The sequence below is a fragment of the Sus scrofa genome, chromosome 2 (genome assembly GCF_000003025.6).
Source record: "Sus scrofa isolate TJ Tabasco breed Duroc chromosome 2, Sscrofa11.1, whole genome shotgun sequence".
NCBI lineage: Eukaryota > Metazoa > Chordata > Mammalia > Artiodactyla > Suidae > Sus > Sus scrofa.
The window spans coordinates 33,818,368-33,844,430 of NC_010444.4; the positions used below are offsets into that span (position 1 = coordinate 33,818,368).

A 26,063-nucleotide genomic window follows, 5' to 3' on the forward strand; every position below is an offset into this window, starting at 1 on the left:
CTCATTCTTTAAAAAATTATGAAAAGTACCTCAGGAATGTTCAGTGAAAGAAACCAAGATACACATTTTTGGCTAGAAATTCTTAATTCTGGCTACATCTAATATTTACCTGGAGAATAGTTAAAATTATGAATACTGATTTCACTCCTCAGATCAATTAAAACTGATTCTCTTGGAGTTCCTCTTGTGGCTCAGAGGAAAGGAATCCAACTAGGAACCATGAGATCGTGGGTTCTATCTGTCGCTCAGTGGGTTGAGGATCCATCATTGCCATGACCTGTCGTCTAGGTCACAGACATGGCTCGGATCTGGCATTGCTGTGGTTGTGGCATAGGCTGGTGGCTGTAGCTCTGATTGGACCCCTAGCCTGGGAACCTCCATATGCCATGGGTGCAGACCTAAAAAGACAAAAGACAAAAAACAAAACAAAACAAAACCTGATTCTATTGAGTTGGGACCCAGAGTTTTAAAACTCCTGGGTGACTTGAGAATTCCTGACGTAGGCAAAGCAGACAGGTCAGTAATGTGTTTACTACTAAAACCTCAGGGCTTAACTTCTGTATATTACAAATAAATTCACTCTAAGGTTGTAAAATAAGTGTTGGGGCATATTAGTATCACTCTTTTATAAATTTTGGCTTCCTTTTATTTCTATTTAATTGATAAAAAAGAAAGGTCCCAGTGATAAGGCATTGCTCATAGGCAAATCCAGTACTTTACAGTTACAGATTTGAATATCAATTTCATTCAAATGAAGCAAATCTTGTGCTGTAACAGCAAAAGGCAAAAGAGTAGATTTAGTAAAACTGCCTCTGTTATAGGAAAAACATTTAAAAAGTTATATTACCTACCAATGGAGGGTCAGGATAGAAATCTTTCTGTATCACTGTTATTTCCAAATACTGGATGACTATCAACAAGTTTCAAATTTCAGCACCCATAGAATTGGGTGCTGTTTTGACTGAAATATGAGCATTTTTCCCAATTTACAGAAAATTCTAATGTAAATATTTTCTTTACATATTCCTATGACATAATATTTGAATATATCTTGTTTAGAGACAAAAAGAAAGTACTGCAAGAAGAAATATAACAACCACAAACAATCTCATGTGGAGATACTATTAGCTGACATATCGGTATATTTCTTTCTAGCCCTTTTCCAATAAATTTTTAACTAAAATGAGAGGAGTTTTACATTTATATTAAGCTATTTTCTCCCATTTAGCAACATGGCACTAAATGCTCAATACTACAGTTTATTAATGGGTCTATGATATTCTAGTATATTGATATTTTACAATTTAACTATTCCCCTATTACTAAGATATTCAATTTGCTTCCATTTTTAAATTCAATAATTATTGTAAAGAAAGCTGTGAGAAAATTTGTTTTTCATTTCTGATACTTTTTTTCCCTTGGGATAGATTTTTAGATGAAAATTGTGTGCTGAGTCTATACAATAAATGTTCCACAGGTTTCTTCCTTTGGTCCAAACTAAAATATCACATCAAAGAGCCATCTATCATTAACTTGTGATACAGTAAAGAAGCAGAGTTCAAGATGGCTGAATGAGCTTTCAGGTATGTTTTCTCTTATTTTGCAGACTACATTAACGTGACAGTAAAATAACTTTTGAAAACTAAAAACCTACACCAGTTTCCGAGGGGGTAAAATTCCAAAGAACGACTGTTAACTGATGGAGTAAGTAATTTGCTCAGAGGCAGAAGGAGCATGATTCTCCTTAGCCAAATCCTAGAGATGTCTAAGACAGACAAGAGTGGCACAAACAGTGAATCAGGGGTGAAGACATGATGGAAACTGAAGGTCTGACAATGGAATGTGCAAGCTGTTCTAAACCGTTTCTCTAAAGAAACTCAAAGTGCAAGAGCAGTAACATGGACATTGGCACTTTAGAGCATAGTCCTCAATTTGACGAAGGTGGATCATCTAAGTGATGGTCAACCATTCGCTCTAGAGTACAGGATTTCTATTTCTAAGGCTTTTCCACATACACAGCTCTGAGACAGTCTTTCTGTTCTTCTATTCTTAAATGCAAACTGATGATCAAAGATCACCAGAAATTTTAAAAATTCTGCAGCCTGAAGGAGAATAATTAAAAATGCAGGAAACAAATGATCCCTGGACAAATAGACTAAAATTTAAAGAGCAAATGAAAACTTATGTGTCATTAGATAGCTAAGAGATGTTGCATTCATGAAATATGATAGGGTGCTCTGAAAAAGTTATATTCTAAACACAAAAAACCGTCTTGGAAATTAAATATATATACACTATTTCACCTCGCCCCCCCTCCCCCAACACAGGCACAAATAAAAAGACACTTAGAAGAAAAATTCAAGGAATCTTCCTGGACTGAAGTAGAAATCATAACTATGAGATGAAATAAAAAAAATTTTAAACTGGATTTATAAAAAGAGAAAAAGAAGGAAATGAAAAGTGCATAAATTGTATACATAAGTGGAAAGGAGGCATGAGACACACAGAAAGGGTAAACAATCCCTAGAGTGGGATGAATTAAAACACACACAGAAGTCCCTTGGTAGCTCCTCTGGTTAAGGATCCTGTGTTATCACTACTGTGGTTCTGGTCACTGCTGTGGTACGGGTTCAGTTCCTGGTTGGAGAACTTCCCCATGCCATGGGAAGGACAATGAAAGAAAAATACACAAACACATATTTATATGCACACATGTAAATACAATGTATGATTTTATAACCCAAAGTAAATATAATAAAAATGTATAGAGAAAAAAAGATCAACTACAAAAGAACAAGAATCAGATAGCAATCAGGTTTTTAGTAGTAACAACAAATGTCAGATGGCATTGAATTAATCACTCAATTTTGTGGGAAATTATTTTTAATGTAGAATTATATAAACAAGGAAATATTAATAAAATGTAAGAACCAACTGAAGTTATTCCAGGGATGGATTAACTTTAAAAGTTTGCATCTCACATTACCTTCAGAAGTAGATGCTTAAAGATATACCCTGAAAAAAATGAGAATAAAAACTAAGAAAGAAGAATATGTTAGGAGGAATTCTCGTTGTGGCTCAGTGGTAATGAACCGACTAGTATCCATGAGGATACGGGTTCCATCCCTGACCTCACTCACTGAGTCAAGCATCTGGTGCTGCTGTGAGCTGTGGTATAGACTGCAGATATGGCTTGGATCCTGCATTGCTGTGTCTGTGGTGTAGGCCAGCAGCTGCAGCTCTGAATTGAACCCCTAGCCTGGGAACTTCCATATGCCACGACTGCAGCCCTAAAAAATCTAATAGTCCAAGAAAAATCAGTGGACACCAAGAATATCTTAAAGATTAATGAGAAACTGGACTACAATGGGAATATTTAGAAGAAAGGATATTTTTCTTCTCCCAAGAAGAAAAACAAATCAGATAATCTAGGGAAATGTAACTAACAAAAGTTTGTGGTATAAGTAACAAAATAAATGTAATGTGACATGAATCTGAGTATATGATGGAAGCTTGGAAGAGAGAATTTATTAAACCTTGACTCTAATAAGAGTATTCAAAAGTGGCACAGAGGTCACAACTTGGGCTTGTAAAAAATACATGATATTATACTGGCAGAAAGCATATTTTCATAGCTATGATATATTTGCCAAATGAGGAGTTAAGAGATATTGTTGAAATGCAATAAAACATGATATAAAGATGCAAATATATATTTTTAAAGTTCAAATTTAATATGAAGAGAGGTTTAAAATTTTAAATGGCAATGTAACTATGAAAAAATGATAGATTATACAAATGAGCTAATTAACCCTCATTTAGCACAAGAGATCAACAGATAATGCTGAAATTAGATAAATGTAAACATAGTATTATAGGTATACTTTTTCATAGATAATTGAAAGAAATTTCCAAAAGACTAACCAGAATTTTTTCTTTTTCAGTTACAGGATTGTCTTTCATTACAAATGTTCTGTATTTGAATTTCCAACTGTACAGGAAATACCTTAATAATATTTTAACCTCAGAATATTATTCTTACCCAGCAAATGTTAAAGACTAAAGAGGAATTTTTTTTTCTAAAAAAATAATGTTCTGTTTTAAGAAGACAACATACCTCTGAGGTAAGCTAGAACTTGAAAAAGAGGAAAGAAATATTAGAAATCGACTCACCCAAGCAAAAATCACTGAGATCAGCAAAAGAACATTTGAGCACAGACTCTTTTCTCTCCTCAGGGTTAACTGGAAATAACAACAAAAAAAACTTTGTATTTGGGGGAGAAAAACATAACAACAGTTAGAAAAATGACCTTTGGGACAGATTTCCAAATGATGGCCAAACACGAAGAATTTTTTTTTTTTTTTTAGTTAATGAGTTGAAATGAGAGAAATACATATATATACTTTTTATTTATTTTTATTTTTAAAAATTATCATTATGATTTCCATTTGAGGGCTGCACCTGCGGCATATGAAAGTTCCCAGGCTAGGGATCTTAGGAGTGGAATCAGAGCTACAGCTGCCAACCTACACCACAGCCACAGAAACGCAGGTTCCAAGCCATGTCTGAGACCTACACAACAGCTCATGGCAATGTTGGATCCTTAATCCACTGAGCAAGACCAGAGATCAAACCTGCATCCTTGTAGATACTAGTCCAGTTCATAACCCACTGATCCACAATGGGAACTCCTACATCTCTATATACTTTAATATGTTGATTCTCTCGAAAATTAGCCATGGGTGTAAGCTGACTATGTATAGTAGGCAATGATTTCATAATATTATCAGAAAGAGAATATTGGTATTTTCAAGCTATTTAGACGAAGAAACAACCTTAAGGAATCATGAGGAAATTAATTTTCATACACAAAAGCTCTTAGATGGGGATGGGATAATAAAAATATACCTCACCCCCTGAATGACAGGGACCTGGTTGAATTTTGATTCCTGAGTCTTGTGAAAAGGGATTATCTAAAGGCATAATGGTGTCTCAGAGGGGCAGATGTGTACAGAAGAGTACCTAAGGGCAACCACAAAGTCTCTTTAATGTGGCATCTAGTTGGCATTTCCCTTTATTTCAATCCTTTTATTTATTATCCAAGGTTTCCTTTGGTACCAACATTTGGTTGTCAACACTTGTCCGCCTGCATCTTTATGCAACCAAATCTTCACTGCTTTATTGTCAGTATTATTTAAAGTTATTGGTCTTTCTTTTTAGAAAAATGAATTTATTATTGCTGGCATATTTAATTACCAGTTATAAATTCTCATCAGGAATGCTAATGAGCCAGTGATTCAGGTAGCTGGTTTGTATTCTCCTGTAAACAGAAAGTATTAGGTCCATGCTTGCATGGGGTTGGCTATTTTTAAGGGATGGAAGAAATGAACACATATCTGGTCAACAAGTGGCCTTTTGTCTGACCAGCATGAGGTACTGGGCTCCTTTTTATGTCAGCCTCTTTCCTAAAGACTATAAATACTAGTGGAAGGGAGGGAGGCAGGCTGGGAGGGAGGGAGGGAGGAAGGGTTTGAAAACACTACTCCTTCTAAGCTGAACAAGAAAATAGAGCTCACCTTGCTCTGCTTTGTCAGCAGAGATTGAGGTTACAGATGTGGGAGCCTGAGATTCACTCTCAATTGACTGGAAGAGTGAGGTAGACTGGCTTAGACTCTTGGAGTAAGCATAGCTCTGCGCGAGGCAAGGCAGGGATCTCCGAGATGGTTTTAGTGAAGTTTCTTTTGCTATCTCACTCTTGCTTATATTCATACCTGCAAATTCAAAATGGTAAGTTTTAGTAGAAAGATATAAGGAGCAGAAATCAACAAATAATTTCAATTCTTGTAATGGCTGTTTCAGGAAAGTACTCTTGACAAGCATTATCTAGGGATTAGAACTAATTGAATGCTAGTTTTGTTTCTCTATTGTCAGGGAAAGTGTTTTAGGATTTTTTTGTCAATTAGTTATGAGAAATAAACAACTCCTCTTCCAGTGTGAGCTCACTCTGTTTTCTTTTCCCCCCTAAGGTTCTATATAAAAGAAACAGGTTTACAATCACTTGAGGAGTTATGAGAACAACAATTTGATTATCTTTGGATAAATCTAACCATTTAGGTTTTTAAGTAGCAAAATCAATAAAACCTAATGCATAAACATTCAAATTACTATTAGTAACTGGAGCCCTTTTTTTTTCTATACCCTCTCCTCCTTGAAACATATGTATAATGTCCTAACAGTGATCAGGAGGCTGGAAAGAAATGGTATATTTAGTTCAACACAAAAATTGGCCAGCAGGCAGGGGTCAAGAGAAAGCATTCCTGTGACCCCTGAAAAGTCCCTCCACTCATGCAGAGAGGACTGATCTGCCATAATGCTTCTCACCACATGGGGAGGGGCCTTTATAATTCGAAGACCCATTCTTGGAAGTCCCAGTAATTATATGCCCCCAGCAAAGAATGACCCCACTGCCCTGCACTCCCCTGGCCCCATCTGTCCCCACCCATGTTTTATCGATGCCAGGTCATTACTCATTCCTGGAATACTGCTGTGAGCATTCTGGCATATCCCATTTTTCGCATATTGAGTATTTCTCTAAGAGGAAATACCTAGATGTACAATTGCTGGCTTGAAGGATATGAATATTTATCATTTGGATAAATAATGCCAAACTGCCCCCCCAAAGATTTATCTTCACTTTCCCAAACCACAAAAGATGGAATCCGTTTCCTTATGAAATTCCATGGCCAACTCTAGATAGTTATCAATTGCTTTAATTCAGAATAAAATATAAATCCAACAAAGGAAAAAAAACCCAAAATTGTTTTAATCTTAGTTTTTCAGGTTGAGCATTGTTCATATATTCCTTAGCAAACTATACACACACACACACACACACACACACACACACACACACACACACACAAGCTATGGAGAAACTGAGACTTAGAGATGGGAAGTAGCATGCCTTATATCACTCATAAGTAAACTGAAAGGGGATTTATACTCCAAACAGTCTCAAATGCTAAAACATCATGGTAGACCCATAAATTAATTTTGAAACTCCTGAATACCCTCCATTCACCTCAAAATTCATAGACTCTGAAATGTAAAGAACAGTTATCAAAAGCCATACAGGTAGAGACTGAAACACAGAAGGAACATACCTAGAAACATATCTGTTCCTACTACCCTTCCTATTCACCTGCCCATATACTGACTCTCTGTATTAAAGTGTATTTCAAATCTAGTGATTGAAAGGTGAAGAGGATAATGCAAATGCATAGAACATTAAAGTAATGAAACTTTTTGCCTTGTAGTTTACGCATCTTAATTTCATTTTTGAGACAGTACAACCTAATAGGTGCAGGGAAAGGGTAAAGACCAGAGAAAAGGTATATTTTCAGTAATTATCATATTTAATATAAGACAAACATTTTAAACTAAATTCCACTCATGTTGTTTAGGTTAATATTTTTAGCTACTTAATTTTATAACCACCTATAATTAGCTATTTAATTTTATAAGTGTCTCAGGAACTTTTGAAATGCATGAATTCAAATAAACAAGCAGAGGCATCAATATGCAATGGACTTTGAGACAATCGAGAATCTTGAAAAAAATTGACAAGACAATTTTTCAAAGAGGTTCTACAGAAATAAGATGTGGTTGAACAGATGAAATTCAGATTAAACCTAGCAGTAAGGATTTTACCTTCCTGATTTATAAAAAAATACATATTTATTTTCACATTAATTGTCAGTGTGCAAATAAAACGTGAACTAGAAAGAGATTCAGGAAAAAAATGTGAACTGACCCAGTATCTTAATTTTCTGGGACTCTGTAATGAGAAGAAAATAAAATATTCTTTTGAAGAATTCTCCAAGGTCTCACAGAACTCATACTGAAATCCTACTACAACATCATACAATTTTCCTTAGTTAAGGACCTACTAGTATTTTCTACACTATATACATGGAGTAGCATAGGAAAAATCTGTCTTAGTAGGTTTTTATGCCTATGCATATTTTATTACATGGCCTTCTATTTTCTTTTATTTAAGAAACACTGAAGTACAATATTATATAATCAGATTTTTATTCCTGGCCTCTGGTTGAGAATTGCATTTTACTCTAGCAGAATATATGAGCAAAAGAATAAATATTCTTTTTTTTTTTTTTTTTTTTTGATGTGGGGGGAGTGAAGGCACATAGATGGAAGATGGTGAAAGTTGCTGGTAAAGATTTGGGGCTAGAGAGAAATGTCTTGGGTCCCTGAGAAATGGCCTTCATGAGGAATTTATAACAACACAAATCACCTTAACCCACTGACCCTGGCATACGTATTCAAAAAATTGTTCTTTGAGCTAATGAAGACTAGCATTGATAGATATTATTATTTTATAAACCGAAATAGGGTGAGGCTAACTTTATGCTCATCAATGCTGTCATTTGATTCATACTTGAATTCCACCTAGTCAGTGAGGAGTTGTTAATTGGGTTTTTGTTCTTTGCAGTCAAAGTATTGACATTGGGTATACAGTGGTGAGCAAGGTGTACGTATAATTCCTGCCCTCATGGGACTTAGAATGTCAGACATTGAACAAACAAGTAAGTATGTACATATGCATAAATTGACTGAAATGCTATGAAAATACAAACATAGTTATATTATGGAGAATAATAAAGAGAACTTCCTTTATGAAGTGGCTGAGGACATTTTCTCTGAAGTAGTGACATGTTTGGCCAAAAAATTAAAAAGGAAGCTTAAATATAGAAAGAAATATATTTATGCATGTTTGTGTTGTGCTTATCTTTTAAGTAAAGATAATAAATAACATCTGTGAAAGCCTTGATGTGGGAAGATTACAGTGTATTTAAAAACTGAAAAAAATAATCTGTTTGCACAGTTAGCAAGAGAAATGGGTGTAAAGGAGCTGTTGCTGTGGTCTAGGTAGGGGATAAAAATTAGCCCCTCTGGGGAATTTTGCTTAGTTGCCCTTTATTTTCCACAAATTTATCTGCCTTATGTCCTTCTTTGAATAACTGCATTTGCCAAAATCCATAAAATATTTTTAAACATATTCGCTGCAAATAGGAAATAAAACTAGGACAGGCAACAGAATTTACTTACTCTAAGTCATAAATCAAGCAACCAGCAGAACTGAATGTGAAAGTTATAGCTATTGGATTCTAAAACCCATGATCTTTTCAGAATGCTCCGCAGCTCTTCATGAACCCCAATCCTGGACGGGTCGTTACCATGGTTTCACTTGGTAAAAATATCACGCAAATTTTAAGCAGAGAGCTCTGAATGTAGAAACCACAGATACAGAGCAAAAGCAAACCTGAGAACCTATAATTCTATATCTGTAATCTTAGAAACTTGTGAAATACAAGTTGAAAAATGAATACGTGCTGTTTGGTACATATTAACTGGGAATGCCTTGCTGTCATCTATCAAATGACAGTTCTTGGGCTGATCTATAAAATAATAGATATAAGTAATATATAATCTGCTATGCCTTAATGTGTGTCATTAAGTCGCCCAAAGTAAGTATCAGTTATTATTTATAAAACTAACTGTTGTTTTCTCACTTCCATCATTTAGTTAACAAGGTGCATAACTGAATTATATGAAATTAGTATTCATTATAATTTTTAAACCTAATTTTTATTCATTCAGTTTTCTATCATTTATTTAGTAATTCCAAACAATTCTTGAGTGCATTCTCTGGGCCAGACTTAAACTCAATGTTGAGTGATAATGGTGCTATCAGGAGAAACATATATATATAAAAGTATATAAAAATAAAAAATATATAAAAAATAATATAAAAATAGAGATAAGGCCTCATAAAGCCACCAAAGGGGAATTTCTCACCCTGTGGTAGTGAAGTCATAACTGTGAAGGTAATCTGAGCTGATTCTTTATGACATATTCCTTCTCTGACATTTTAATTTATTTACAATTCTTGGATTTAACAAATTTTCTTCAAAGGATTATGCATATACGGTAAGAAAGTCTCAGCTCCTGATGGCCTAGTGGGTTAAAGATTCAGCATTGTCTCTGCTATGGGTCAGATTCAATCCCTTGCCTAGGAACTTCTGCATGCTGAGGGCATAGCCAAACACCGCCCCCCCCAAAAAAAAACCCCAAAAGCAGCAACGACAAAACTATCCATAAACATATAACTGCTGAAGATATTTGTTAAATGCAATATACAAAGAAAACTGATACAATAATATTGATGATACACATATCCTTCCTACTGCTCTGCATTTTTCTTCACATTTATCTTTAACTACTGAATATTTCCAAAGCTATTACAGTGATCAGCTTTGCTAGAAATCAATATAATCTAAGCTGAAAGTGTGATATCTTAATGTTCTAAAAAGTACAGAGTTTCTTCTCCAATTTCTACATCAAATGCCATCACGATTCTGCTTGGCATAACCAGCAATATCTACTCCCACAACTTACTCAGGCATTTTTTCTTCAATATTCTAAGTTCGGTTTATTTTCTTGTATGGCTTTACCTGGTACCCTTGAATAATATTTGACAGCTACCATTTAAAGCTAAAAACTAGAAAAGAGATCAGAGTAACATCAGTTTTGGTAAGCATATGTAGCTCTTGAGTTTAAGGATAAATCTCTAGAACTATAGAAATGTGTCATTTTCTATATTTAGAATAGATTTTTCTAAAGAAACTTCCAACTTTTTAAGAGCATTCCATAAATACTCACATATTAAAAGGATGTCATGAAATGATAGTTTCACCTAGATATACACAAAGGTCCAATTGCATATAAGATGTAATTGCAAATAAGGTATCTTTTAGAAATAAATTCATATAAGACAGCTGACATCAAAAGAGGTTAAGTTGTTGTTGAGATAACTACTTAACTCAGTGGGCTTTGACCTGACATGGAGTTTTAATTGTTAAAAATAGGTCTTTAGAAAACTTCAAAGATAAAACTGAAGAGTAAAGAAAAATGGATTGGTTGTTCTCAATACAAAATATACACTGTTCTACTCTTCTAGTAAAATTTCAAGAAAACCAATTTCCTAAGGACTCATGCAAAAAAAAAAAAATATGTGTGTATGTTTTATAGCGTGAACTTTGAAATTTATACCAAGTAAATTGTTAGAAGAATTTTGGGGTATTTGTGGCAAAACAAAATATTTTTACCTAATGAATTTTATATTATGTCTATAAAAGGGAAATGCTAAAAATAAATTTAAAAATAAATACATTTGTCTGTCTCTTGTCATATGAATTAGTGATTATGATTTATACTTTTATTGGAAGTATTTTAGAATTGATGGGTTGAGGAGAGGTATTGTCTCAGAATGCCATTTAATTTCATAAAATTCAAACACTTTTCTACATTAGTGAATACAATCAAAGCATATTTATCTAAATAACAAGCTTTGGAGGAAAAGCATAAATAGGCACAGACTTTTCTTATTCTTCTGCCTTGTCAAAATCATTATAGTTCTCTCTCCTTCAAAGAACATGTCTGATTTGTGGTGTAAGTGTGCCCTTTTGGTCAGAAGTTATTTTTGGGTGATAAAAGCACTGTTTATTGAGGGCCTACAAAGTGCCAGGTGCATCCTGGGTGTTATCAATAATTCTTGTAATAGTCCTGTTAGGACTTGTCATCCCCACTGTACATGTGAGAATCCTGAGACATAAAGGATGTAAGTAACTGGTCTTAAGTTCCACATGCAGGAAGTGTTGGAGCCTGGAACAAACCGCATCCACCTGATTTCAAGGTCTCTGCTCTGTGGAACGTAACAAGCAACTTCTCTGTTTACTCAGAAACTTCTTTTAAAATAGTTTGTGATTCACTCACTTTTAAGTATTCCTCTCACTTTGAACAAGAAAAGTATGTCTACTTATACAGAGTCCAAATAGGGCAGAGATGGCTAACTCAGAGTACCTGAAGAAAGCTTAATAAACAGATTATTTAAAAGGTGTGGACAGGATTAAGATGAAAAAATAATGGCCACGAAGCTCCCTACCAGCCATGTACAGAAGCCTTTATTACCCTTGGGCCTGCTGAGCAAGGGGAGGAGGTAGACAGAGGAACCTGAAGGCAATTATAGCCGGGGGAAGAGAATGTACTTAGACAGAACCTATGTGCTTAGACAGAGGATGGAGCCACTGCCAAACCCTAGACTGGCAGGAGGGGAGCCCAGGAAATAAAATACTCCAAACTCTCTTTTATTAACTTCTAATCTATTATGATGCCCCCCCACACTGGTCAAATCTAAATACCAGAGGTCATGAGAGCCCCTGGTTGATTAAGTCACAGACATCTGCTTGCTGGGGCACAGGGCAGGTTAGAAAAGGTGAAGGATCTGGAGGGATCAATAGAGATTATCCACTACACCTATACAGATGTATAACTTCAGTGGAGCTATGAGCATAACTTTTGGGAGCAGGAAGCAACATACGCACTCTTACCACCAGAGGAAAAAAAAATAAGTTTTTTTTTTTTTTAATAAGTTGTAAGTACTTTAAGATTCTTGTAAGCAAATATGGGAAAGAAAACTATTGACTTTAATGTACTTTGATGTTTGCTTGCTATGTGCACGACTATGCAGGAGACAAAGATGAACAATATACAGTTAGCTTTGTAACAAGCAAAATCAAAATTAATTTCTACAGTTACAATGTATTACAATGAATAATACAAGCTCTCTCATAAATTCAATATAAGACAGAATACTCTAAGAAGGGTACAGAATTATGAAGGGGTCTCTAAAGCGGTGAAAAAACACTTAAAAAATTTTAAAGGTGAAATGAGTGCCCTTGTTTTTATCTTTATGTCTGGGCTCTAATTTCCAAGTCACATAACCCACCTCAAATAGGTTTATTTCCTTGCTATAAGCCCCATCAGAAACATATACTTTGCTTTAGTAAAACTGATTATGTTTGCATTTATTTATTAGGATATTCTGGTCTCTTTAGCTGTAAGGAAAGTTCTATGAGGGCAAGTTCACAGTCAGAGCTGCAGTACCTGGCTCTGCAGTACTTTCAGTATGCAAATGAATATTTACCAAATGAAAGACTGAGATGAGACAAGTAATTACTTTCCTAATTAATATATTCATTTGAAAAGTGTTTATTGTAATATATACTTTTTCTAGACAATGGGGATATGGCAATGAAAAAATAGATAAAACTCCCTGCACCCATAACAGACTAAAATCTCAAAAGGCATTTACTCTGCATGCTACAATGTTCTGAAACTTGAAGGCTCAGATAACCATTCACCTTAGTGCTTTTTGAAGTACATATGAAATTTATCTTTAGATTAAGTATTCATTTGGCAAAGCCACAAACAAGATCTGAACATTTATCATGATGAAATGAATCAGGACCCTATGGTTCTCCCTATCCCCCATATCTTCCCCCTGCCTTTTGTCTGTAGAAAACACTTTGTCCAAAAGATAAGTTTAATCAGAGAATTGAGAAAATGAAGAAGCAAAGGAAAACAGTAAAATGAGACCAAATAATCATAGATTAGTCTTTAAGCAAAGTGTTCCTTCTCAAGCGCTACAGATGATCTTCTGAGATGTATCCTGTGAGCTGTCTTGTAGATACTGAAACCCCCACCAGATGGAAAAAGTTAACGTCATGATGACCAGACTCTAGCTGTGATATAAGCTGCCACAATTCCAAGAACTGGCCTCAAAAAATAGGAAAAAACTGACCCTGGAACTGAAGATTAACTGTACTTAAAACAATCAAGATAACGGTGGTCAGACCACCTCATGACTGATTTCAAGATGACTGTTGGAGCTGACTGAACTGTTTCTGCTTGTAACCCTCTCCCTCCACTTACAGAAGATCCTGCCCTCTGATTGTCAGTGGGGGGAATCTGCCTTTGGACAGGAGTCCCCTGTTGCAAGCCCCTGAAGTAATGCAAACCTTCCTTTCCACCAAATGTTCCTCTTTATTGGCTTTAGAGTGGCAATCAGCTGGTCCTCACTTTTGGCAACAATTATAAAACAATGATCCATCTATTGATTTGAGCTATTCCAAATCCCTCCTCCCACAAATGCCATTAATTTCCTTGTTTCCTTTTTAGAACTCAAAACAGATTTTGGCAGGAATCATAGAGATTCATGTTATTTATGAAAGGTACTATGATGCGAAGAGCTTTCTTTACCACATTGTGGGGGAGGGCAGAATAAAGTAAAAAGATAAATCTGTAGTAGAGCTTTCCCCATCATTCTCCAACATAGTCAAGTTCATAAGCTCATAATAAATAGTTTATCCACAGTAAATGTCTCCTTATTCCTTTATCAACCTGGTAATTCACTCAGCTACATTTTCCCCATTTTATTTATTTATTTATTTATTTTTGTCCTGAAACTTGTACCCTTCAAAGAGGAGCTCAAATGTTACCAACATTGGAAAAGCTTTCTTAATGCCTTTACACTGTGTTAGCTACCATGTCCCCTGTACCTCTGCAACATTCCTAAAGCACTGTACTGATGTGCAATCTAGTACTGATGTGCATCTTGCTGTGAGACCATGAGCTCCCTCAAGGTAGGAACCAATTTTCATTCATTTTTGAGACTAGCGGACAAGATCTGGCATAATACGCATTTTTGAGCTTGGATAAACTCCTTAATCTCCCTGTCTGTTTCCTCATCTTTAAAATGAGAATGATAATCATTAACTCAGAATTATGAGTTTGAAGACTAAATGAATAAAAATAAAGTGCTAGAATAATGCCTGATAGCTAGTTTATCCTACATGTATTTGCTATTATTATAATTGAATCAATGATGTCATGTATATATATATAAGATGTAATAAGATTTAAAGTCAGAACCATAAATATGTAGCATGTACAATAACAAAAGGGAAGATTCTGAAGCTTTTATACCAATAAAATAATGAAAAGTTCATTTTTCAAAAAATATTCATATTTTATATTTGAGATACAGAGATACAGAGCACTATAAAAAAACTAATCTTCTGGTTTAGGTTTTGGTAATTAGAGTTAAGGACTGCACCTGGGTGAAAAAGACATTATGGAGTGTTTGAGAGAAATCCTGCCTAAGTGCTCGAAGGGGAAGAGGTCACTCTGTTCAAAAGACAAGAGCTGTTTGAACAAGGATTCATGAATCAATGCCCAGGAGAGAGACTGAGAGTTAGTGGATTAAAATCCAAGGGCAGAAGCAAACTGTCTACCAACACAATAAGAAATTAGGGAATTTCATGAAAACTGACAATGACTCTAATGGAGGGACCCAAATGTAACCAAAACTTCCTCCTGAGCAGTCTAATTACAATGTCTAACAAGGCTCATAACTTATTCTTTTTTCGATTTGCAATTCTTTTGTCGTTTGAAAATCATGGAATCCCTAATAAGAGATAGACTGCTTAGGACATATGTCAAAAAAATCATGAACAGTTGCATATCCCCTTTTAAAATAACCTCCAGGTAACCTCTGAAACTTTGAACGTTATCATTCAACTAATGGACCGTAGGTCTCCTTCATGCAGATGAGGTAGTGGGCTTTGGTGACAAAGCAGTAATGATCTTAGTGGAATCACTAAGTAGTGATTGTTGGAGGGATTCTGACGGTTGACAGTTCTTCATCCCATTGGGTATTCCTGAAATCTATACCCCTTCACCCATTCCTACCAAGATCACTTGTGACCCAAAACACCTGTTTGAATTCTTTACTGGAAAGGGCAAGGTACTTTCAGGATTTTGGCTTCTGAACTCTTACCTGAGGTTGGCTAAAAATATGGAGATTTTAATAACATTCATTCATCATCAAGTTCATATTCAGTGGATATGCAGTACATGGCTGTCAGGTTTAACAAAAATATTTGCTGTTTATTTTCCTAGCACTACCATGGCCACTGATAAATTTCAAATGTCTAATCAAAGTGCTGGTGTCTCCTAGGTTCTCAACAGTATATAGGAAGGGATAAAAATGAAACCTTCAAATACCTTAAAGTTACTGTTATGAAAACCATATTGGTGCTCCTTCCATCACACTCAATGTTTGTGTGTGTGTGTTAAGGGGCAAAATGGAATTCCTGACCATCCTTGCCTACCTCATGGAAGTAGTTCCATATGAAAAATAAATATTGGGTTTGGATAAGGATATAACACTTAAAATCTTATAGTACTTCTGACAAGTTGCAAAGTTGTAATATTTATACTACTGCCAAAAGCAGCACAGACAGTTTCACTCTGAAGAGTTCAAAAAAAAGTCATTGGGAGTTCTTGCTGTGGTGCAGTGAGTTAAGAATCTGACTGCAGTGGCTCAGATTGTTGTGGAGACATGGGTTTGATCCCTGACCCCGTGCAGCTGGCTAAAGGACCCAGCATTGCTGCAGCTGCAGCAAGGTCATAGCTGTGGCTGGGATTCAATCTCCAGCCCAGGAAATTCCATATGCCATGGTTGAGGCCATTAAAAAAATAAAATCATTTGGATTTTGGCCAAAGTATACGGACCCTGCAAGGATTACATCCTGTCCTTGAAATAGAGAGGTTCTAAAGACCCCCACTTAATCCCAAAGTTCTATGACAACATTTTGAAAAACTAAAAATCTGGTCCAATCTCTTCTAACCATACATTGTTTTTAGTAAAACCAATAGAAGAAATTTAGATCTTAACTGGAAGAATTTAGTTGATGTGTAGAATCTGAACCCAAACACAAGCCTGACTAGTCTAACCAGAACTGCTCTGGGGCACAACCTGTTCGATATTTTTAGCCTGCTATGAACATTTGGAACCATGTAACTTCCCACTTCTTGCCACCTGCTGTTCTTACTTATGGGTTTTTCCATACTGTGCCAAAGGTTGGCAATTTCTATGTCTGCTTTTGAACATAGTTTGATATTTGATTATTGGAAGCTTATTTCAAAAGCTTAAGAAGGTACTGGTCCTCGGAAAAAAAAAAAAAACAGAAAAGTAGTATGGATTCTGCATATTTTTCAACCAGTTCAGGATAAGAAACTTTAGCTACTGCTATAGTGTTTAAAAATAAAGCCATTTGTAAAGACAAATGATAAATAATAATGATTGTATATATTATTGTTATTAGTAATACTGGCTGTTTAATTTTTGTTTGTATTACTAATAATTAATTTACCAGCTATTATTTACCAACTACTTTTCCCAATGATACTTATTTTATAGAAAGTCAGAATCTGAGTTTTTATTTTAGTAGCATTTTAGCCTTCATTTTTAGAAATTACACTTTTAAAATCATGGTTTATATTCATCAGGAAGATTATACTGTTTTTGCAGTTTTGAGTTCAATAAAAACTAAGATTATTTTTGCCAAGCACTTTCTATTCTCATCATGAAAAAAGTATGTGTTTTCAGAGAGAGCATATGGGTTTATTTTCTTATTATTTATCTATTTTTAAATTTACATGAAATAAAATTAACTTTTTTGGTGTACAGTTCTTTGAATTTTGACACAAATATAGATTCTTACAACCATGAATAATGGTATTATAAACACACATATGGAGTTTTTAAGTTCCCATAAATACACAGAAGAGCCTTTTTGGGTCATATAGTAAGTACATATTTAACTTTTAGAGAAACACTCAACTTTTTTCAAAAGTGGCTTTACCACCAGTAATGTATGAATGACAGAATTCCCGCAGCACCATACACTCATCAAAGGATTGTTGCTATTAGCAATTCTAATACTTAATAATGCAAAACTGTTTGCATTAAAAGTCTTTTTTACATCTGTATACAAATCCTTCATTTGCAACATTTTATACTAGTCTGTGGTTTGTCTTTTCATTTCTTTTTTGTTTGTTTTTTGGGTTTGTTAAATTTTTTGTCTTTTCCTTTCTTTCTTTCTTTTTTTCTTTTTTTTTGTCTTTTTGCTATTTCTTTGGGCCGCTCCCGCGGCATATGGAGATTCCCAGGCTAGGGGTCCAATCGGAGCTGTAGCCACTGGCCTACCCACAGCCACAGCTGCGTCTGCAACCTACACCACAGCTCACAGCAACGCCAGATCGTTAATCCATTGAGCAAGGGCAGGGACCGAACCCGCAACCTCATGGCTCCTAGTCGGATTCGTTAACCACTGCACCACGACGGGAACTCCTGTCTTTTCATTTCTTAACAGTATCTTTAGAAGAGTCAATTTTTTATTTGCAATGAAGTAAAATTTTACCTATCGTGCTTTTTGTGCTGTATTTAAGAACTCATTGCCTAACCCAAGGTTATGAATAATTTAGATTAGGTTTTTATAGTTTTATATTTGATATTAGGATAGTACATATTTTAAGTTAACTATTCTATATAGGATGAAGTATAGAACAGCAATCATATTTGGCATATGGCTTTCTAGTTGTTTCAGCTAGTTGTTCAATTATTTGTTGAAAAGACTTTCTTTTCTCCATTCATTTGTCACTGTACCTTTGTTAAAAATCAGCTGTCCATACTTATGCAGGTCTCTTCCGGAATTTTCTATTCCACTCTATTGGTTATGTGTCTGTCCTTTCACCTATATCATACTTTCTTAACCTCTCTAGCTTTATGATGTATCTTAAAAACAGGCAGTGATAGTCCTTCAATTTTGTTCTTCTTTTTTTAATTGCTTTGGCTGAGTTTTTTTACTTGACTTTATACATTTTAGAATCAGCTTATCTATGTCTGAGAAGAATTATGTTGACGTTATAATAGAGACTTAATAAATCTAAATATCTCTTGGGGGAGGAGAATTAACATCCTAATTATGCCAATTCTTCTAATCCATGACTCATATAGTTATCTAAGTTTTACTTTGATTGGTTTAATCATATTTTTGTAATTTTCCCCATACATATCCAGCACATATTTTATTAGATTTATAGCTAAATATTTCATTTTTTTGGTGTTTTTACAAAAAAAAATATATTTTTAAATTTCAGGGATGAGTTCATAATAGTGCATCATTAGTGTACAGAAATGTGATTAAATTCACTTATTGATATTGTATTCTGTGAATATTCAAAATTATTTACTAGTTCTAAGAACGATAAACAATTTGTAGAACCCTTGGAATTTTCTACATAGAGTATCATGTTGTCTGCAAGAAAGGATAGTTTAATTTCTTACTTTTCAATTGAATAATTTTATTTCTTTTTCTATTCTCATTTTCTAAGACTTCCAATAAAATATTGAGTAGCAGTAATGAAAATGGGCAATCTTGCCTAATTCCCGATCTTAATGGGAAAGCACTCTCTCATGATTAAGTCTGATGTTTTAGGTAAATTTTTTAGAAATGCATTTATCACACGGAGGAAGTATCTTTCTAATGCTAGTTTGCTGACATTATTATCATGATGGATATTGATTTATTTATGCATTTATTGATAATATCATGCTGTTTTCCTCTCAAGTCTGTTAATGCAATAAATAAGTGGCTTTTGAGCACTGAACCAACCTTGCCTTCCTAGGTGATATCTGATATATTTAATTCTCACAATAATCCTAAAAGAAAGCTTTGATTATGCATATTTAAGTTGAGAAAATTTGAAAAAACAAAAATCATTATAAAATAAGAAAAGACAGATCTAATTAAAAAAATTAAATTGAGAAAATTAAGGTTAATTACCTTATGGACATTCGGCCCAGTAATTGCGAAACTGCTGAATTGAACTCAAGTCCATGGAATCCCCAAGCTATGTTTCTCTTGCCATAGTACCCTGCCTTTCACAGATATGCAAGAACAAATATTATTGATGGCCTCTAAGGCAACAACAAAAACTCTCCCTCCCTATACTATACTTCCAAGGTAAAGAGGCCCTGATTATTTAAAGAAAATGGATACTTTTGTTTCAGGGTCCTTAAGACTGGAGCCATTGGGTACACTGACAAAAGAGACCATAAATTCTGGCATATACAGTCTCTCCTGGTCCTGCCTTTTCACTATATTTATCTTCTACATGTTGGTATTTATGAAGGTGTGGCAAGAACAGTGTAAGGGTTTATGCAGCTTATGTTTTGGAGGATGGTTTAACCAGTTTAGACTACACCTTATGGATATGTTTTCATTCTCCTCCAGATTTCCTGGTATTTATCAGGGCTTTGAAAGAATGTGACTTTAAGTTTCAAAATTAGATATAGGCCTAGACAAAAGAATCCTAAAAAGCCACTAGGTTTGCTTTATTTTATATCTTAAAGTAGAGCCCAGTTTGGCAGAGCAAATACTTTCACTGAGAATTTTGAGGACATGACCCTAGTTAGAAAAAAACAAAAAAACAAAACACACAGTATTGTGTCTTCTCTGCATAGCTTCCTCATAAATCTACTTTAAGATTTGAAAATAAATTTCCTGGGTTTCAGCTAAATCTTTGTCTTAGTTCAAGACATGCTTACATATTCTCAGGGATTCTATGCTCACATTCTTTGTCTAGTTCCACAGCATTATTGGAACTTATTTACAGAAAAGAAATATCAACATTCAAATAATACCTAAGGGCCAACCAAAAGTGCTTCAAAAATATATATGCAAATAATATATATTTTTATTTAGGGTAGAGAAGAGAGTTTGGATGAACATAGGATGCCTGAAATATCTAGAGCAAGACCATTTGTTATGTAAAATGTAAGTTACTAAGAAAATTACCAACTGATACAAAATCAATGCTGAGCACTTTAATTATTATACCAGAGCTGAATAAAAAAACAGTAAGAAATTATTTAAGAATAATTCATTTAATTCAGTAAAAGACTAATGTCAAAAACCTCAAGGGAGTTTCATCGCCTCCTAATTTTCTTTTAAAAGCTGTCTGAATATAAATGTCCTAAACTTGTCACTATAGAATAAAGAATGTATTTTAAATTGACAGACTGACATTATATAAAGGAATGTTTTCGAATTATTCACGATATGCAGAAATGTCATGCCCAGTTCAAAGACAGATAAAAAGAGAACATGTCCCTGGCTTTATCTCCCTGGCTTTCAAAGAATCACTGGTTCTTGATAGGTTTTCTTCCAAAGTCGCACACTAAAGAACAGAGAAATGTTCTGGAATTTTCTTTTCTGATCTTTAAAAAGGAAAATGGACCAACAGATGAAGAAGGGCTGCTTTTTGCAATGGGAAAAATGAACAGCAAAGAAATGGGGACAGATTCAAAAGACAAGAGCCCCCTGGCTGCTATGTCTCTTTCAGTAGAAACTATAGCCATAATTTTTATTCAGATATGCATTTTCAGTGAGGGTTTCTTTACTTATTTTTATTTTATTGAATGGATTACAGGCCTTTTGCAGTCACAGACAGCAGTGGTCAAGTAGATGGTACTGGGATTGGCATAGGTCACAAACACAGTTCAGGGTACAGCACTGAACCTCTGCATGTATTATTGTAGACTTGACAGGTCTTTCTGAGGGCATACTGTTATGTGAAATGAATAGGTTTTGATGGGATTCTCATTTCAAAGGGAAAACAGCCTTCTGAAATTCCTAGCACGTCTAGTACATAGCGTGTTTCATATGCCAGTTGGTACAATGGACTTATGGCAGTTTTAAGAATATGCAGGAGCTCCTAAAGAGATCGTACATAGCGTGGGCACATAAAAGCCTTAAAGTAGCTCATGTTCACCTCCAAACAGACATGCACACACACACACTGAGATGTACACATACTCGCACCTTCCCCAAATAATGTTAGGTCGGTCTGGCTCTTCCTTTGTACCCATCCATGGCTACTTGACACCACAAGGTTGGGAATGTGGCTTCAGGATAAACGAAGTCACTCTTCTAAATATAAGCGATTTTCTCCATATCAAAACAAATGAATTAGCCTCATCATAATGGTCATGGACAATTCTAAGGAAGAGTATCATGTACTATTTTTTAACAAAATCCCAAATCAGGGGATTACTCAATATTGGATTTGGATTTAACTTCCAAAATCTGGACAATTTCAATTCCAAGGCTGCAATATTCTGTGATTTTCATTTAAATTTTATCATGCTGTTTCTGAAAGAAATCTCAAGGCTTTTATTTAAAGTTTTATTCTAGCTCTTCTCAGCTCTACTTTATTTAACCTCCTTTCAGTTTCTTTCAGTCTGCCACTGTGAAGCTGCCAATAAATGCAAGGAGGCTATAACCGCAGGCAGCATATTTTTATAGACTTGGGTAGGAGCCATTGTGTGTAAATTCTCTCCACTAACCCAATCCCCTTGTTCTGTTTCTGAAAGAAATAACAAGAAAACTTAAAGATTAATATGATGAAAGGAGTACATAAATATAGTTTATGACATCAGTGCTTTGGGGTTAAGTTCTAAAGTAGAAGTAAGGAGTTCGTTTCATATTAAATTCATTTTAAACTAAACTTACACTGGTCCTCCAGCATATTAAGATAGACTGAAATTTATGATAGTTCTATTCATAGGTTAAGGTAATAAGATTTTTCTACAAACACAGAAAGAGTAATTATACTAAGACTGAAAAATTAGAAAAAGAAATTCATTTAAGCTACTTTCAGATAACATTTTTTGCCCCAAATGCCTGGCATATTGGCCTTCATATGTTCTTATTTAGAGATTAAAAATATCATAAAGACAGTCTAATTATTATCTTCAGTTACATATTATATATATATCTAGTTATTTGTAATTATATATATATATATAAATAATAACACACATTAATATTAATGTCTTTAGTTATGTACCTGTGGGAAAGGCATTCAGCGACAATAGGATGACAACTTGCAAGTACAAGTGACTGAACCTGGAATAATTTACTTCATTTTCTCCTCTTGCTTTTACAGTTCACGGCTGCCATGGGATTATAGGATTAGAGTGTTCTCTCCATTCCCATTTGTATAGCACACATGTACAACAGTTTGTGTCTTTTGATTCTCTTTAAAAAGGACACCTGCTTTCTTGAACAACGGTGATTGCCTACAACATTCATTTCCAGAAACATATAAAGCTCTTTCTGATGCCATTTATGACTTTAGAGGTCAATGGGGAGTTTAATATGTCTAATAATGCATTCCAAAGCATCCATATGCTCACAAATCTCCCCTTATTCTTCCCTTGAAAGCAATGTCTTTTTCTTTTGAATTTTAATAGTACCTAATCTCCTTAACTAATAATGAATTTTTATTTGCATTATAATTTTTGCAAGTAAGCTATAGCTCTACCATTGGACTCAGCCCTTCGAGGTCAGGGACTACAGATGCTTCCTCATTTTCACCAAAGTAGCTTGCTCAGTGCTTTACATTCATGGAACAGCTTGAAGCACCACATAGATTTCAGGGCTAGCCACGCTCCTTAAAATATACTTTCACAGACTAACATTCCTAAAACAACTATCAGAGTATTATATCAATAGCAATATTCTTTTATTACACTACAGCTGTAAGGAATTTTTTTTTAAGTATATTGCCTGATAAGATGTATACACACAGAGATTATTACTTACCTATTTTTTATAATTTAAAAATTATGACTTTGGTGAGTTATTATTTATTATCAAAAGATCCTTTATTTGACTTTTTGATTTTTGTTTAGTCAATATTATGATAGTTATGATTATATTCATTAAGAGCTTTTTATATGCCAGGCATTATACTAAACTATTTACATACAATATTTCTGATCACATAAAATGTATCATTATCCTCACTTAACAGGTGGCTGAAAATATAGACTCAGATGGCCTAATTAAACTACTTAAGGTCATATAAAGAGCTGATCCAATATTCAAACACATTTTCATATTTATCTAACTCTTGTGGGATTGTTTTTCAATAGCTCTCATCTCTATATAAATACTTTCAATTTTTATAATTTACATAATTTAAGAAATGATCAGCATATCACTTTGCAATATTTGTTGTTGGAAGGCAATATTAACTAACAGACATAATGACTGATTTTATGTCTTTAATTCTTAGTTAGTACGTCTCCAGTTTTTATGACCAAACACCTACGTTGAGAAGTATCTACTTCACTCCTCTTATCATGAAAAGCTACAAGAAGAGTAGAAAATGTCAGCTTATGACATCTGATCTTAGACTCCATGGAAGAGAAAGGACAAGTCAAAATGTGATCTCCAAATTCAAAGATGTGAAAAACGGCAGTACTATTAATTTTATCTATAATATAGAATTTGTAAAATTAAAAATAACAAAGAACATGGGAAAAGCAACAAGTGTGGGTTTCATGAATTGAGCAAATGAATGGATGTGATAAGAAAGATGTGAGATGTGTACAAAAGTATTCAGTAAGTGCATACAAATGTGCCAGCATGTCACCTGGAGATCATACTGGCTAAAGTTTGTGAACATGTCTTGACTGTTTTGACTTGAATCATTAAAAGATATTACTTGGTAAAATGCAAAATGGTATTAGCATGTTCAATTTATTTTTAAAAATCTGGGACTGATTACTCCTTTTTTATATGGTCTACCTCTATGAAACCTAATATTAGCACTATGATTGGCATATCTCCAAAGAAATATTAGTTTAACTTACGGTGACTATTGAAAACAGAGGAAATGATAAAACACTTTTCTCACACTGGCAAAATTCACAATCTTTAACTAGTCAAATTACTTTTAGCATTTTTGTTACAATTAATGTCTCCTTATCTGGACTGTAGATTTTATTCACATCACTCTTTTTTCTTAGACTATAAATACTTGCAGTCAAGATCTGCAACTAAGTATCTGTATATCTTCCAAACCATGGGATGCCATACCCAGCATATTTTGCAGAGTGGGCAAACACCTGAATAAACGAATGAAATATTTCAAATCTCAGATACATCTGAGTTGGTTTTCCATGTGACAAGTTTTATAAATGGATGCCTCTGTTTCCATCAAATTTAAGATAATTTTCCCTTTCTTCTATCCTAGGAAATTATTATAATTCAAGCCAAAATATTTATCCTCGAACCAGGCAGGTCCTCAGCCAGACGTTCAGGAAGCTTCAGTCCCAGGACAGAAAAGGCAAAACTGCTTCTGACTCAGTGACATTGTCAGTTCACACGGTGCCCATCCTGTGAACAATGGAAATATCTACTCTAACATTAGACTCTGCAGATCTGCTTCCGTTTTGTCATTTTTGTCATTCCCTGCTTTAAAACGGTCCATGGCTCCCCCAGGGCAGCCTGTTCCACATTCAGACAATTACAGCTGTTAAGAACTTCTTTTTGTAGAGCAAAAATCTGCCTTCCTACGGTTCCCCACATTGGTCTTGTTCTGCCTTTTAGAAAATTGAAAAATAAATGCGATCTTTCTTTCATATGACAGCTCTTCAAATAGCTGCAGATACCTATCATTTACCCTTTAAATCTTTATTCTCTAAATTAAAGATGTTTGTACAACTGTTTTTTTTTTTTTTTTTTTTTTTGGAGATGTTGCCAAATCACACCATATTCCTTCAATTCTTCAAAGGTGATGATGATTTGGGATTCAGTTCAGAATCAACCCTTAATCTCTACTCCAGCTCCTCATGTTGTATTTTGTCCTTTTTCACCAACTTTTACAAAGAAAGACTATCTCCAGCTACTTAGGACATATCCGATCCCACCTCAATTAAATGAGGTTTCCCTGTTTATACCCTTATCATATATAGGCATGTATCTCCACTGTAAGTAACTAATTTTCCCTGTAATCATTTGATTCTTGTCTGCATAGCTGCTGTGCATGGTAAGGCCCCAGAAAGCAGGAAATACGGTTTGTTCGCAGCTTCAATGTGAGACTACCATGGTGCCTGGCACATGATAGGCACTTAGTAAGTATACTCCACAACTACTAAATATGATTTATTCAGTGAATATTGAGGAATACTTGAAAACTGAAAACCACCTCTTTAAGCTTCATTTACATGTGTAAATGTCAAAAGCATTGTTTCTTTATAATTCATCCTTGGAATTCATGAAAATATTTAGTGAGGTAGGGTCTAGAAAAAGAAATCTGGACCAAGAGGTTTACAATCATGAAGAAAATTACTATGGCACTGATCACTATCACTGGGATGCCATGATTTAATTGCTCAACATTGACAATCAGCCTTGTTGGGGCTTTGTCCCTAAAGCAT

The 26,063-nt window shown here is 34.6% G+C and overlaps 1 protein-coding gene across 3 annotated transcripts in view; it reads right to left on the bottom strand.

The window, feature by feature from the left end:
- Positions 1-26,063, bottom strand: part of ANO3 (anoctamin 3) — a 430,234-nt gene that overhangs the window by 199,628 nt on the left and 204,543 nt on the right. For all 3 annotated transcript variants that reach the window (XM_013987284.2, XM_013987285.2, XM_003122910.5), the window contains exons 2-3: positions 5,578-5,772; positions 4,174-4,242 (exon numbers count right to left, since the gene is read on the bottom strand). In XM_013987284.2, coding sequence (XP_013842738.1) covers positions 4,174-4,242; positions 5,578-5,772 — 264 coding nt within the window. The remainder of the gene's footprint in view (positions 1-4,173; positions 4,243-5,577; positions 5,773-26,063) is intronic.